At 40.8% G+C, this 16,915-nt stretch overlaps 1 protein-coding gene across 2 annotated transcripts; it reads right to left on the reverse strand.

Annotated features, from left to right (window-relative positions):
- Window positions 1-16,481, reverse strand: prmt2 (protein arginine methyltransferase 2). 2 transcript variants are annotated; one of them, XR_016093903.1, is made up of 10 exons: window positions 16,084-16,481; window positions 15,269-15,384; window positions 13,952-14,134; window positions 12,596-12,757; window positions 8,410-8,574; window positions 6,837-7,012; window positions 5,053-5,182; window positions 3,663-3,799; window positions 2,183-2,607; window positions 1-817 (listed from the first exon to the last, which is right to left on the reverse strand). XR_016093903.1 is itself a non-coding variant. In XM_088930594.1 (10 exons), exons 2-10 carry the CDS (start codon window positions 15,356-15,358, stop codon window positions 785-787), a joined length of 1,248 nt encoding a protein of 415 aa, XP_088786720.1. In that variant the 5' UTR covers window positions 15,359-15,384; window positions 16,084-16,481; the 3' UTR covers window positions 235-784. The 2 variants fall into 2 exon arrangements, 1 of the variants encoding a protein (XP_088786720.1); XM_088930594.1 differs by having other exon boundaries at window positions 235-817; window positions 2,183-2,354.
- Between the last annotated feature and the right edge of the window lie 434 nt (window positions 16,482-16,915).

Consider the following 16,915-nt stretch of genomic DNA (forward strand, 5'->3'; position numbering starts at 1 on the left):
CCTTTTATATGCAGTTTAATAGAGGTAGCAGAAGAGAATTTCAAAATAAAAAGAGAAGCCTTTTCATTTTTCCGTACATTAAACAAATGTGAACCTAACTACACTTAGGTAATACTTAGGTATCATAAACTATTTGTTTTTTGACCATTTCTCGAATCTGTTTTGAATGATAAAGCTGTCTTGAGGCACATCTAGTAAAGAACCAATAATGGCAAGGGACTGACTGGAATATTATTTTATATAAAAGCACCAGATTTATTTTGGATTTGGAGTGCCAATGCTTTGATTCTGAGGATTTAAATATGACAGAGAAGGAAATCATCTTATTCTATAAAATGTTATAGCCAGCAATGTCTTAAGTTTGATTCTAAAAAAACAATAACATTAATTCCAAATGTTCATTTAAAAAAGCGTATAACAGTATTTCTTTATTAACACTGCTACTGATAGTAACGTCTGCAAAAGTTCAAGTTATCGACATTGTATTTATCCTTCCACGTTCAGTGCTTAATTTTCACAAAGGTGTACTGTACAAATTCCAAGTTTAGACACGCTGGTGTGGAAATCCTACTTGACAAATCTCAAATAAGACAACCTTCCAGCGTGAAAAACAACCTAAATATCAAAAGAAAACAACCAAAAAAAAAATAATCGAACCAAGAAACAGCAGACCTGCAATGCTCCCTGGACGTGTTCACAGAACACTCTCGACAGGAAATGTTGACGGGTTATCTTCTGGCATTTATAGTATTTTCTGCTTCCTGTAAAACCCAGCTTCACTGGGCTACCTCCACATCGGAAAACTCTTCTGTCCAGTCTATAAAAGGAGAAAAAAAAACAGAGTTCATTTAGGTCCCTCCATCAAAAGGATTGACATAACAGCACCAAGGAATGACAGAAAATAAATCTTACTTTTATTACAAGCAGGGCTATAGAAACTGCAATTGAAACTTATCTAGAGGTTCTTCTGTATGGAAATTATTCTGAAAGCTAGACAACATGGATTTACAGTAGGAAGACTTTGCTTAACCATCTTGTTTGTATTCTTTAACAAGTAAAACCACGAACTGATACAAGCAGGGTATGACATTCTCAGAAGGCTTTCGGTAAAGCACTCCATAAACGATTAATTCTTAAATTGCCTTGACATTCTGGTGCATGGGACATGTGGCTGACTGCTTCCTCTGTGACCACCTGAATGAAATACGCATTTAGAATATCATTCATTGTCCAGGAGTTCTCCATTCTTGTCCTGGATGTATTGTTTTTCATCCTTGACGGTTCTGTAGGTGCAGTAGTGCTATAAAGGCCTCCACAGCAATATTACAAGTACTTTCAATTCCTCTCTTGGCCTTTCTAATATTTATTTATACCTATACTTGTAATGTATTGTACTAATTTTCTTTAAACCATTCCTTTTGGGTTTTTAAAAAATAATTTCATGATGTGCATACTTTTCCCCTATATTTTTCTTCATTGACTTGTGGAACTAATGAGAATACCATTTTTTATATGTTGATTTACACACCCTTGGGTTATTTTTTTCTGTGCTTCAAGCAGGATCTATTTAAAATGAACAGACTCGCACCCTGGTTTTCTTTCTGCTTAAGCTCAACCACCCATCCATTTTTCTTACCGCTTTATCCAATACAGGGTTGAACAGAGAAGGTCATAAGTTGGTCCAATTTAAAAGGCACTGACCAAGTTACCTCATTGCACTTTTTCAGAATAAAGTTAAACACGAACCAGAGGATGCAGAACACAAAACTACGAGGAAAGTGCATTTGGAATTGAGAACAGGAGGTACTTCTTGAGCTTCTCAAGCTCCTGTTCTCATAAGCTACTTTGATATACATTAGCTACCCAACTATGACTTCTGCCTTGTCGGTGTTTGCTTAACACCCTAATATACACATACTAAAACGATAGTTGTCTCCTCTGTCTCTGTTAGCCAAGATCCTAATCCTAATTAATCCTAATATTTCTACATTTAGAAAGTTAATTTCTAGAATTTCAGAGCTGGCGCTCTTGATCTGATCTTTCCCTTGTCAGATTTAGCCTGTAGCTTCTTTTCTCTTCAACATCATGCTGTACGGGGACTGCAGTCGCCCAGAAAGCCTTCCCAAGCACACAGTCCCATTGACATTGACTTGTCCTTTTAGTGATGTAGAGACGTCTTCACCTTGCAGGCTTCTGGGTCCTGCGCGCTCCTGATGGTCCAGTGCAGCGAGAGAGTCATGTGGCGCCGCCAGACAGGGTTCCTGTGGAGCAGAATCATCCCCGAGACAGAATCCCCTTGATGCAGGAAGACAGGAGAGTCCAGCATGAGCAGCGTCTGCTTCCAATGGGTCAGACTTTAAACACAAGGAAGAGAGAGTCCGGACAGACATCGTGTTACGATACAGAAAAATAAAAGCAGTCAGCGATTTTTTAAATATTATATTTACAAATGTATTTACAATAACAAAACAATAATTAGAATTACAATAACTTATAATGGGTAAAGAAGAAACAAAAGTTCACTTATCTAAGAGTCCCTATCTGTCAATGCGCTGCCTTCACTGGTCTGAAGATTGTTGTTTCTAGGATTTCCCTTTCAATTCGTGTCTGTCCACCAAAACAGATAAACGTTCAATATCCCTCGATAAACCAAAATAAATCCAAACATACAGTATATTGTATAACTCCTGTTCGTAAGTCTAAAATGAATCCCTCTCTGCTCAAACTCCGCCCGTTACTCTCTCCAAACTTCCCCCTCCAAAGTTTTAGCACGTTTTTTTTGTCGCATGCTCCTTTTTAACGATTTATATAATCATTCTAGTAAATTCTGGTCAAGAAAATTCAAGATAACACTAATTACTTACATAAAGCAATGGTGTTATTTACAAATGATGAATATTCTAGTAAATCAAAAATATTTTCAAAGGTAATTATTCATAATATTATTCCTAACAGTACACACAGGGATCAGATTTCCAGCAGGATCTTTAGACTTCCCCTGCTCTCTTTTCTATACACTCTAAACTATCGCTTATCTCAGCTCTGCTGCAGTGGTCTTCACACTACTGAGGCTCAGGCTGTTTCAGGCTCGCCCAGAGCTGGCAGGACACACCATCTATCCAGATCCAGCTAACGCAATAGTCTTTATTCAAAACCGCTGCTGTTAAGACAACAGGTGCCACCTGCTGTCTTACAAACACTTTTACTGGTTGAGTCTCTGTCTGAAATGGAAAACAATTCCACAGAAATTGAATCTATAAAGCTTTGTTAAATGCTGTGTACCTCAGGACGATAGTAAATAATAATAGTTCAGTCAGAACTGAACGAATTCATAAAAGGGGCATCAGAAATTCAATATTTAAACTTTAAAAGATTAACTTACTGATTAGTCTTGGAAAAGGCACTGAAACACATGCAAACCAAAATCAGATTTATTATAATATACATTTTAAAGGTATATTTAGATATCTTTCTGATAAAAGGGTTAGGGCAAATAAAATAAGTGAAAAAAATGTTAATTAAATCTGTGATTGAGACACGACAGAAGAAGAAAAACTAACAACACAAAAGAAGATGCACTGTTCTGTTCCTGGAGGAACAGTGCTAACACGAGAAAAAATGACTCTGACCTCCAGCGGTTAGTGTTTGAAGAGCTGACTTACGGGTAATGCGGTCCGGTGTTTAACTCCAGCGTAGGACCCTCTTCGTCCAGGCTTTGGAACTGAACACTAAACCAAGCAGCAAAGCCATGAAAAGTTCCTGACTTTTCCACTCTGAAGCAAAACTCCCCCTTCAGCTTCTAAAAGAATTAAAGACAGTAAAACCGGTTTAAAAAAATCAGCTCATATCTGTGTTGGTATAAAACGCAATACAAATACAGTACTTGTTAGTACTTGTTTGTGCACCCGGGAAACTTTCATTTTTAGTGCAATCCTGATTTAGAAAGAGATGTAAGAACATGGTTGGCTTGGAGGTTTGGCAATCCGCAATGTAGCAATGCTGCTTGAGTTTACCCTGAAGTGTCTTTGATGAGGCGTTTGCCTCTTTTCCCTGTGTCTGTGTTAGTTTTCTCCCAGAGTTCTGGTTCCCATCTAAAGACATGCTAGCTAGTTTAAGTGTATAGCTGAATTTGTCCGTGTGTATGTGCTTGCATGGTGTGCACATGCCCAATGAGTGACTGGATTTTTTGTCAAGGGTCCCAACACGATGCCTGTTCTTCCATGATAGACTTTGGTTTGACAAGACCCTTTCCAGACGAAGTGACTTTCTGATCATGGTCAGACACACCTACAAACCTAAGAAGAATTGCAAGCGAAGGGTGGCCATTCTTCTTATCTTTCTTGTTTGGCTCCTTAAAGACAACCCATCCCAAAATCTTGTCTGGCATCTTCTTAGAGGATGCCAGTTTGAAAATGTGGACACCGAGGACTCCATGTAAAGAGATGCATATAGTTCTACATCAGATACATTCAAGGAGCTTTACAATAGCATAAGGCTCCACGGATCCCATCCACCACCCATTGCTTGGAGCCTGGTCTTTATTAGAGAAAAGTCTGAATACGTTAATGTCAGATTTAGAGTTGTACTGTACTCTTGAAGAAATCCTATATTAATATAGCCTAAAGCTAGGCCAATCAGAGGCTTACATCTCAGCAGGTGTAAAGCTGAAATGTAGAGAAACATCCACTCTAAATTTCTCAGGGAAAAGATTGAATGTAGTCAAAAAATAGTACACTAGCAACGTTTGAAAACTATCTATATTTATTTAGAATGACAGTGTCTATTACAAAGACCGGTTTATGTAAAATATTTAGCATAGAATATAATAACTTCTTCTTTGCCAATATAAAGGTATCTTTCACAGGAATATGACTCATCAGACGACTACAAAAATGCCTTTTTCGATTTATTAGTTTTGATGGTATCATACATCATAACCCAGTTTAAGGTTATAATTAAAAACCAATTACAATTCACTGTGTATCTTAAATTAAATCTACCCTACTTCCATGGCATGAATTCTACACATTCCAGTTTGGTCCCCAACCTCACCTCAAGATCGGGGATCTGCAGAGAGAGCATATCCAGGGTCAGGACATCACAGGGCGCAGACAGACAATCTTCAGGCTTCATCTCGTGGCTGAACTTGGGCTTGGAGAAGAACTCTTTCTGAGCAAGGGACCTGGAACCAATGAATGAAACCCAATTACAATTACAGCCATTATGGTTAGATCAACAGTGCCTATGCCCATGGGAAAAATACATTACTACAGCACTACATCTAAAAAAAGGCCTTGTTTTACGTATACTGACATAATATGAACATAAGCATTATTTTTCTTTTTGCCACTATTTTAGTCCATGTCTTCAGTCGAACATGCACTACATCAATATGATCTAAATATTGTACTGAACTGAAATGTACAGGTGTGGCAATACCACCACTTCTTTTAGAAATGTGTACATGTACTTCCTGCAGCTGTGAGGGCTCAGCAGGAACTACCATTTATACTTCAGTCATTCAGAAAGGCTCTTATTCCTACAGTATATCAAATATCCCAACACCTTCTTCCAAAAAACATTACTTGCAGAATTTACTTTCAAAGCTGTTATTGTATTCATTGTGATACCAGCCCAGACAGTGAAATAAAGACATGTTTTTTTTATATATTTAATGTTACTACTAGAATGAAACATATAATTTCTGTTAGAAACCTGTCAAAGTACTGTATGACTGTTGTGACACAGAGAGCGGAAGTTCCGCTAGTCACCACTAGAGGGCCTGAAAGAACCAGGACTCTCACCTCCCTGACAACTGCATGGGAATGCAATTACAAGATCATTGCCAACAGATGCTCCCACTCAGAGGGTCAGCGATAAAAGATACCCCTGCATCTGTCTCCTGGTTCAGCACAGAACGTTGTCCACCTCTCTCCAGCCTAGACACATGAATTTTTCTCCTGTCTTGTAGAAAGAGATTTAAGAACATGGCTGGCATGGTACTGAGACGTTGGATTATAGCCTCCCCTCGAGCTCAGCTAAACTCACCCAGAAAGGGAATTAAACTCTTTCATAGTGACCTCAGGAGCCACGGTAGCTCAGACGGTAAGGGTGTCTAACTCCTGACTGCAAGGTCCCGGGTTCAATCCCAGGCAGGGTCAAGCAATGTAGCTTGCTCTAATTCCTCCCAGGTGGCTCCCAGGTCCACTCAGCCTCCTTTCCACTACCAGGGGTTAATCCTTTTGGGGGTAATAGGCTGGCCGGATTGTGATGCTGACCACATCACCTCCACCTCCAGTGTTGGATGGTTGAGAAAAATAGTGACCCATTCCCCCATGGGCCTTTATGGCCTGAAAAGGGACCTACTTACCATAGTGACCTCACACTGGCCTGTCTCCCCCAAAGAGATATTGATTTGAACTGGTGACTCACAGCTCCTCCTGAACCCCCACATTGTGACAGTGGAATCCTGACCAGAGATTTTTTGGGTTCAAATCCCAAGTGGAGACACTGCAAATATGCAACTGTGCAAAATACTTTGCCTGGAATCACTCCACCAAACCATGATATTCACAACTTGCACAGAAGAATATTAGTGTAATCTCTGTAAGTCACTACGGATAGAAGCAGCCAAATACTGTATGTTAACAACAATAAAAACTATCATTAAGAACTAAACTTTCATTCAGCCGTAATCAGGATTGTCCATTACTGAGCACAGCCGGAGTAGTGAGGGATTCTCTTTGGTTTGTAGGAAGAGGTCGTCTGGTCGTCTGAGGAGCAGGACAATCACGATTTAAGGAACTGTACTTATAAGAAACCGTTTCAGGTCTTACTTCAGACAACTGAAATCCAGACCGTAGGGCTTCTCCCAGAAGACAATCTTGCGGCGGTATTCCTCCTCGGCCTGGCAAGGAACGAGGCTCAGCGCAGCGGAGGACGGCCACATCGTCCCGCCCTCCTTCAGCCAGCGGTCTCGAGCCAGCAGCACCGACTCCACCATGAACTCAAACTGGAACCCACAAACACGACAGTAAATCATCACGGGGCAGGGGGGTGAGGGCACTGACACCTTCTGCCTGGTTTCCAAGCACTTGGTCCAGACCAGGAGTTTCAGGCACACGAGTTTCAGCCAAAGGGCCCCTTTCTGCTTCTGAGGGACCCAGATAGAAACGCTGAAGGTTTCTTTGTTTTCAGACCAGTTACATGAGACCCACGGTGCTGAAATCACTTCGGAACTCCAAAGACAATATTGTGATGCAAATGTTAATATCACACATTTTCCATTTTAGTATGGATTAATTACAATTCTAAGGAGAATGAGGGAAAAAACAGGGCATACAATAAGAAAACCTCAAACTCCTGAAAATCAAGTAATAACAAATTGCATTTATGTAGCACTATTCATCCCAAAGGATCCCAAAACATATATATATATAGGACGGGACCCAATTACCTGGGTGAAGAATGGACCCATTACGCATCAGGAGCATCAGGAGCCTCATTACACAGCAGATGGGATGGACAAAAAAACTGAATAATAGGGGGAATATTAGGGAGGTCAATCTCAAAGCCAATAATGGAATGAAGCCAGGACACCAATGTCATCACACCTACTCTTTCGAAAAGTGCGAGGGGATCTTTAGTGACCATGTAGTCAGGACCTTGGTCTGATGTCTCTTGGCTACAAGGTGTTAATTATGGCAGAAATACTTCCTTATGCCCTAAAATTTGACTCCTACATGGCTATAAAGTGTCAACAATGGAGTAAATACTTTCTTATGCCTGTCTTAAATTTGACTCCATGAACCACCCAGCAGCAACAGTCACATGTAGAGTACTCCTATTTTGCAATTAGCACCAACTGCAAACATGCAGCAATGCCCATTTTCGCCACAACACATCCATGGTACAAACATCCACCATTTTGTAAGAGCATCTACTGTATATTTTAGAACCGGTATGATTCATAGGACCAACTGCTTGTGTCATTTTCTATTTCACACAAAGTGATCTGTCCCATTTCAATATGAAATTACCCCATTTCAATACGGCTGTTTCCTGTTTAGTGTCGCAGAGATCTATACAATACAGTATCTTAGTATTACCTGCCCTGCGTAGCTGATTGCCCTTATTCAGGGTGGTTATAAATCCTTATATTAACTACATATTATTACACATCATCAAGGACATGTGTATACAACAAGTTAACAAAACTAAATAAAAATAATCCCAAGCTATGCACTGAGCTAGGCGAAGCGAACGTTGAAGGTGCAGTGTGGAGTAGGGGATAGGGCTCTAGTTTCCCGACTTGGGGGAGTCATGGGCTCAGATCCCAGATCGGGACACAACAGCTGTACAACCTTCAGGCAAATTAATAATGGAGGACATTACAAAAACAATACATACGAGCAGGCAGTTGCCCATCCACTCGGACACGAGCACGTCCACCTTCCCCGGCAGCGACAGCTCTTCCACGCGGCCCTTGAACACGGACACGACGCTCTGGCAGCCGTTGCGCGTCACCAGCTCTCGGGTCTGGTCGGCCATGGGGCTGGCCTCCACCGCGTACACCTGGGGGGACACAGGAGCTCCGCATCACCCGCCCGGGAACCAAGCAACCTGGTGCTCGCGCCAGAGTCAGTCTCAGCAGACAACTTTTCCACCTGGAGATCCGCTAGTCGCCACTAGAGGGCACAGGAGGGCCAATGGCCGCACTTGGACCACGCAGGAACTCCATCCTAACGAGATGATCAGCAGCTACGCCTCTTGATAGTGACGCCTATAAAACATGCTCACGCGACTCCTTCTGCGTTCGGTACAGAACCTCGCCTCCAACCCTCGGACACAGGCGTAAACTTATTCTCACAAGAAACGGAAAAGGCAAGCACCTTATAATCTTTTTTCCCCTCTTCCCGCCCTTTTAAACCCCTATAAAAAAAGGCAGAGATCCCTTTTTCGGCCAAATCCCTGCCAGGAGGTATTGATCTGTTACTACTGTGGGCGAACGACCATTAGCCGACTATTCCAGCAGCACAACAGGAATGCCGAGCAAAAACGATGAAGAAAGGGGGATAAGGGATGGAGGGGGTCCTCTGACAGACACCACAGGTGCCACCGCAGACATGTAAGAGATCAGGAAGTGTGGACATGAGCGGCCGCAGAGGAAATGTGGAGTTCACGGCAGACAGTGGTGGGTGGAGGGAGTGAAGTAAAAAGAATAAAAGGAACAATAAAGGACTGCAGATCAAAGGGGGGTCACAGTGAAGAATGATGATGATAATTCCTTTTACATATATAGTGATTTCAAAGCGCTTTACAGGTACTTCCCCTCCACCACCACCAACGTGCAGCCCCCACCTGGATGATGCAACGGCAGCCATAGTGCACCGTTACTCTCACCACACACCAGCTATCAGTGGGGAGGAGAACAGAGTGATGAAGCCAGTTCAGAGATGGAGGTTATTAGGAGGCCATGATTGGTTAAGGCCAATGGGAAATCTTGGCCAGGATGCCGGGGTTACACCCCTACTCTTTTTGAGAAACACCACTGATGACCACTGAGAGTCAGGACCTCGGTTTTATGTCTCAGCCAAAGGACGGTTCCTTTTTACATTATGGTGTCCCTGTCACTATACTGGGGCATTAGGACCTACAAAGTCCACAGGGTGAGCACCCCCAGCTGGCCACACTATGACCTCTTCCAGGAGCAACCTTAGCTTTCCCAGGAGGTCTCCCATCCAGGTTCTGACCAGGCTCACACCTGCTGAGCTTCAGTGGGGTGTCAGTTGTGAGTTGCAGACTCAAAATGGAGAGATCACAAGCAATGTTCTGGGTGAGATAAAGAGATAACTTTGCTTAAGCCGTGTTGCAGTTATCCAAGCCAGAAAGGACCATGGGCTGAACTAGGAGGTGTTGCTTAAGAAAAAAGCCTCAGGAGCACATGTACAATGAGGAGAGAGAAAAAACCAAGCCAGTACTAAGATTCTTGTCGGAGCAAGAAGATGAGAGCTAGACAGAATCATGGGAATTTGATCAAAAGTAATTATTTCAAGAATAAATGCAGGTTAAAAGTAATTATTCTAACTGCATTTTCCTGCTGCAAAGAAGTCTGATCTTAAGTGCTAATTTGGCCTATTAAAGTAATGCAGGTAAAGTTCGGTATGAACAATAGTGAGAGTGTGTGTGTGTGTTGCTGTCCGTCTGAAACCGTGTCTTATGTGAACTTATTTTCAAGGGTTCCAACACTGAAATGAAAAAAACAGCAATAAAATACTTAACCTAAGTGAACTAATGACACTACATGACAGTGGATATCAAGCCACTGACATTGTCTCCCTAATACAGATATATGTGTCCATAGTAATCATCTAGCAAAACAAAATACAAAGACTGTAAGTACCTGCAAAGAAATTAATTCATTATTCCCAACAACGTAAATGTTTAGTGGCACAAAACATGCATTTTTGTGCCCATGTTTGTACTTATTCTGGAAAAAGGTTTCTGAATCTGTTAGTGTACAATGCTAATTTGCGATTACAGTTGCACACTGATAAATGCACCACAGATAAAGAACTTGAAGGGGGTCTGCTATAACTCCAAACAGCCACTAGGGGGAACCCAACACACAAACCCAAAGAATTTGTCAATCACATTTGTAAATTATATTTTTAATTAATGAAAACTTTATTTAAAAAATAGGTCAGGCAGTGGATTTTCGCATGCATTAATTTAATCTAAACATTTTTGTTTTATATATTTGTACCACTGTCTTGTATTTTTTTGGTTTGGAATGTTTAGTTTATTCCTTTATATCGACGCAACCTGTATTAATATTGTTAAGGCATATGTAATTTTATTTAAAAAATCGCTCAGATTACATTTTCTTTCAAATTGCCTCTACTTGGAGGCTGTTAAATTGAAAGAGGAATGCTTGAGCTGGGATTAAATTTTTTAATTAAATTAAATTTGATGAATTTCTGTTGACAGAGCTTTTGGGCAAAAGCCAGACTTTGGGAAACTTCCCTTCAGTAGCACACTATGCTAATGAAGTATTAAAAAGTGAAATAAAGGCTAATCTCATGTCTATCATGTCTGCTATCTAAAAAGTGGCGATTTCTCCACTATTCCCCCTACAGCTGTTGTTCTCAAAAAAACTGTAGCTGTTGATAAGACTTTTTCTGTTTCGTAAGGTCGTGGATCAAGTTATTAATTACTACCATCCCTGCACCAATTTAAAAACATAAGAGCAGTGTGATCTCACCCAGCTGTGCCATCTTATCATCTACAACAACATGACAAGGCGGCTTGTTCCATACTCCCACAACCCAGTGTGTAAAGAACTGCCTGCTGTGCTCAGTTTTAAATGCACTTCCTCGTAGTGTAAAAATTGATAGGACTGACTAGATAAATACCTTTGAATACTTGAAGAGATGAGGAATAAAACGCTTAAACTTTTGTTTTGATAGAATTTCCTTCTATCAACATACTCGAGGGAGTTGTTTTTAAACCGCAGCATGGGTGCAGGAACAGCAAGCAAGAGGTTCAAATAATAATAACATCACTTTATTTACCCTTTACAATTTCATGCATTAGGAATTATCTTTTCGCATACCCCAGCTTGCTCTCCATGAGACACACAGACAGGGAGAGAGCCTGGGGTCAGAGCGCAGGGTCTGCCATTGTACGGTGCCCCTGGAGCAGTTGGGGTTAAGGGCCTTGCTCAGGGGCCCAACGGAGTAGGATTCCTCTGCCAGCTGCGGGATTTGAACCGGCAACCTTCCAGCCACAGGCGCAGATCCTTAGCCACAGATCCACCGCTCCGCCGAACAAATAAAGGGATCACTCATTTTGTTCCTCTGTATATAAAAGTTGGGATAAAAACCAGAAGACACTGGGGTCCTCCAGTATTAGTGGTGAGAACTCCCACCATACTGCACCTCATTTGGATGTCCATGGTCCTAGAGAAGGCTTTCATAACTGATAATTTATGCCAGTGCCAATGGATCTTATAAAAAAAAAGATCAAATTAAAAACAGCACCAAAATAACATCCATGGAGTAACAGTTAAATATTGGATTATCCTATGACCAGCCACTATCTTACACCCATTTTAATTGAAAGCATAACATTTTTTAAATTTTAATTTTAATTTAAACTTCATTTACATTGAACTGAAAGAATTAAAAATTATGAAGAGATGACTGGGTCGGCTTCAACGTTTTGCAATATTATTCCTAATTGTGCTGCGCTTAATAATTTTACAAAAGCACTCTCTGTGCTGCTGAATGTGTGGCTGAATGGTACCACAGCAGTATCCTAACTGGGATCTGAGCCCAATTCCTTCCGGTTACAGCTCCAGAACCTTAACTGGTCCCCCACATTGCTGATGATCTCTTGCAATTTGAACTCTCATGCTGTAGGTGTACAAATCCCAGTGAGAAGCCTGTTCTTTTGAAAATCTGTAATTCATTGTCTGAATACAAAAGTACAATTCGCTCTGCCTTGCTTGAAAGGTTCTTTGAAAAAAAGAGTGGAGGTCAGAGGCCAATCCTGAAAGGAGCGAGACTGCTTTAGCGGGATGCTGGCACGTTACCGCCGCAGGCTCGGCGAGTCGAGCGCAGAAGAGGCTGATGATCCCCGTTCCACAGCCGAGGTCCATCACAACACGGCCCTCGAGGGAGTGCCTGTTGCTGAAGATGACTTCTCTGTACGTCTCTGTGCGTGGCTTGTCTGACAGCATCTCCAGGTGAAGTTTCTGCGGAGAGGAGCACACCCTGTCATTCTGCTCCTTCGAGAAGCTATGGTTCTACCGCTTTGCAGGCCTGAGAAAAGATCCATTGATTCTCGACCCACAGATGCCTTCTTTACCTGGCACTTCTGGCAGGCATTTTCACCAGGAGCTTGTAGTCTAATAATATCCATCCAGCTTCTATCTGCTTGATCCAATACAGGGTTACGGGAGAGCTGAAGCAACAGGCACAAGGCAGGATACACCCTGGTTGGGACGCCAGTCCATCACAGAGCACACACACTACAAACTCACACCAGGACCAGTTTTCCCATAATCCAATTAACCTACCAGTATGCCCTTGGACTGTGGGAGGAATCCAGAGCAAACCAGGGAAATGCAAGCAAACACTGTATGTTCTCCTCAATTCCACAGAGATAACACACCAGGAATTGAACCCAGGGCCCCAGTACTGCGAGGCAGCAATGTTAACTACTGTGCCACTGTGGGATCCTAGCCTGTAAAATCTATTGACCATATTAAATCGGCAGTTATATGAGATATAATGGGAGGGGTTGAATTTAGAGGCAGCACTGTACTGATAATGGTACCAGATCTACAGTACATTTGCCAAAAACCTTAAAGTTTACTTGCAGATGACAAAGGCTTCATTCTACACACTGCAAGCAAAACAACTATGTACTTGTAATATAGTCTATTTCGTCTGAAAAAAATATAACTACAGCCTGGTCTGAGAATGAACCGAGTCCTTCAGTCTTTCATCATATAATGAACTATGGAACAAAAACAAAATTCTTATAAAAAAAAAAGGCCAAGGATCTGCGCCTGTGGCTGGAAGGTTGCCGGTTCGTATCCCACAATCCGTTGGGCCCCTGAGCAAGGCCCTTAACCCCAACTGCTCCAGGGGTGCTGTATAAATGGCTGACCCTGCACTCTGACCCCAAGCTTCTCTCTGTCTGTGTGCCTGTGAGTCCCATGGAGAGCAAGGTGGGGTATGCCAAAAGACAAATTCCTAATGCAAGAAATTGTATATGGCTAATAAAGTGATCTTATCTTATCTCTAAACACTTTATCCTCCACTACAAAGTAGCTACTGTACATAGGGGTAAGCTTAAGAATGTTGGTAGGGTTTTGATTACAGATTGCAATATCCTGTATCAGCATGCCCCTGTTGTGGTAATGACGAGCTAAATATCTCACCAAATTTCCATAGCTGCCAAAGTATTCTTCATCCTGCCAGGCATCATCCACATCCTCTTCATCAATACATGGCCGGAGGTAACTGGAGGGGACGTAACCAAAGAGTCCATACAGCTCTGCCCACCACCATTCTGGTGAGGTTCTATCATAAACCCGCAGGCGGTCTCCCGTGGTGAAGCTAAGCTGAAGAATAAAGACAAGACAAGCTCATTTTAAAAGTATGACCTTTCAGCTCTTGAACCATCTATAGCCGACTGCTGTAATTAACTTTGTTGGTTTACTCATGGGTGTCTATTGTCTTGTTACCTGTCGACCGTCTGAAAACAAACCAATGGACTTAATGATGTTGCTTTAGAAGAAAAATACAGAATCATGGACAATATAGTGCTCTATATGTTATACTTCTAGGAAATACAGGATCACTGGATGGTAAAAATAGATCCTTGAACCATTGCAACCCCACATGCAATTGTACAGAATGGTATTGTTCCTCTTAATTTTAAAGAGATAGTGCAAGGTTGTCCCATTCTGCTCCTGGAACAAGCCCTGCAATAATGTCTAGTGTTCACCACAATTCAATACTGTCTGTTCCTACATCCACACTGTGATGATTATACAATGTGTTTGTTGAAAGCAATGCTAAATACAGGAAAGTGCCATTTCATTTTTTAAAATATTTTCAAAGCTCATCTTTTCATGTTAATTCTTACTTCATTTTTTACGTTATCTGTAAAAGATACAGAACACAGAAATACTGTTCTGTGTTTTCTACACTGGCATTATCCAGTAAAGGCTTTGAGCTCCTGCTGTGTTTGTTACCACATTAACGTGTAAATGCACCTAAATAAAAGGTAATTTTGAGGTGCAATTTAGACAACATTAGGATGCATGTCACTAGCTTATGCATATAAAAAGCCATGTTAGTAAAATATTTATGTATATGGGGGTGGCATGGCCGTTAACACAGCTGTCACCTAGCTCCATTGTCCTTGCATTGAATCAGGCTTGAGGTGCTTTCTGTTTGGATTTTGGATGTTTTATCCATTTTTCCAGGTGATCTGATTTCCTCCGATATTCTGGAGAGGTTTGATCGGCTATTTTAAATTGTCTCCTACTCTGTGGCCGGTCGACACACTGGTCACCCAACGAGGGCAAAACACAGTTATGTTCACTTAGCCGTGCCTTGTGCCCTATGCTTTGGGGATAAGCTCTGGTTTGAGGTAACCTCACCATAACAAACAGTTTTCCAATAGCAAGTCAATGTATTTATAAAGGTATGACACGAGACTGTTCATTAGAAACACAACCATTACAAACCTGATTGTCTTCAGTGGCACAGAAATCAGCAACGCCTACGAAGTCCTCAACTGGCTGACATTTCTTGAGGTCTTCATCCACGTCCTCCATTATCACTCAGAAATCGATGTTCAGTTCTCATCAAGAGACGTAAAAGAGCTTTACCTACATACTGCAGCACTTTTCTTGACGGTAGTATTAAATACAATTTCAAATGTCGTCTAAAACTCTGCACACAATCAGTACCCCTAGCAATCACCGCAGGCATAAAAATGAATAGCGCAATCTGGTAAACCATGCTACTAACTTAACTTTCGTGCAAATTTCAACAGTAATGTAAATGAGCATTAAAAAAGTTACACAACAGCTGCCGATGTAAACTGTTTTCAGCCCAATCTCTTTTAAGTGAACATCCTTGATATAGAAAGTTGCAAGACAAAAACTGAACTAAATGCATTTTAAAGTAGAACAATATGAGCAATTTTCTGAGAAATAAGACACCCAAATATATAAATTGGGTATTGCAGTTTGACTAAATTAAGGTTTTTAAGACCTGTCTGTAAAAATTATATTAATATGATATATATATATTTAATATCGTGTTATATATTCACACCCACATTTAAACACATGCATTTTGAATTTCCCTCCTTTTGCAATAACAGCACATTTTTATGCAACTACACGAATAAACTGTTTCCCTTTAATTGAAGGGCTTCTAGGTAAAATATCTCAAAAAGATTATCCTGGTATTCCGATTCAAGAATACATTCAAACTTAATAAATACTGTAATAGAGAATTTTAAAACAGTGGTACTGATATTTCTCGAACTTACCTCTGTTGTTCTGTACTTTCTTCGTTGTTATTACTTGGGTAAAGTGAATAGTATCTTACAGCACCTTTGGAACTCTTTCCTTTAAGTATGAAATATTTACTTTGTCAAAACTAAACTTTTATTCCACGTTATGTTTTAACTGCTCTTTTAAACAATCATGTAAGAGAAACACTTTTGCAAGTACGCGAATGCTATGATCAAATAAAGAAGATCATTTAGTGGAAACGCGGACAAGCCAACACTAAATTAATTTTAAAAACCTAAGAAAACAATATGTTCCTTAATAACTAAAAATACACCATTTGATTGAACTAATTAGTTTTGAAAAATCGAACAAAAATGTTCATGTTTCGTAACCGTCAACACTTCCGTGTGTCTTATACTGTACTGTATGCATGGGAAATGTAGTTCATTTCCTGATGTGAAGAAAAGGTTTGTACCTGGAGTACTCTCTTACTCTAAAACTTATTTAATTTTACCTGCTACGTCAACCAAAAACGTCTAATTTACAGACAAGTTCTCAGTTATAACATAGGACATGTTTTGACAGTAAAGTTTTAGTGAAGCACCTCACGGGGGCACTTGAACCCACAATCCTCCGGTCCACAACCAGTACAGCTACTTGTCACGGGAGGTGAAGACCGAATAACGTTATATTTCTCTGTGTACAAAGACAATAATTAATTATTTGCTTTGCCTTTTCGAGTAAGACGAAATGACAAAAGTGGGATTGCTTTCTTGAAGGACCATTAATTTACAAGAAGGAAGCAAAAAGTTATTTTTCTTTAACTTGCTCTTCTTATTTGTTCAACCCTATGCGCTTCTTTATCTT

This window comes from Atractosteus spatula, chromosome 13 (genome assembly GCF_055471065.1).
Source record: "Atractosteus spatula isolate fAtrSpa1 chromosome 13, fAtrSpa1.hap1, whole genome shotgun sequence".
Taxonomy (NCBI): Eukaryota; Metazoa; Chordata; class Actinopteri; order Semionotiformes; family Lepisosteidae; genus Atractosteus; species Atractosteus spatula.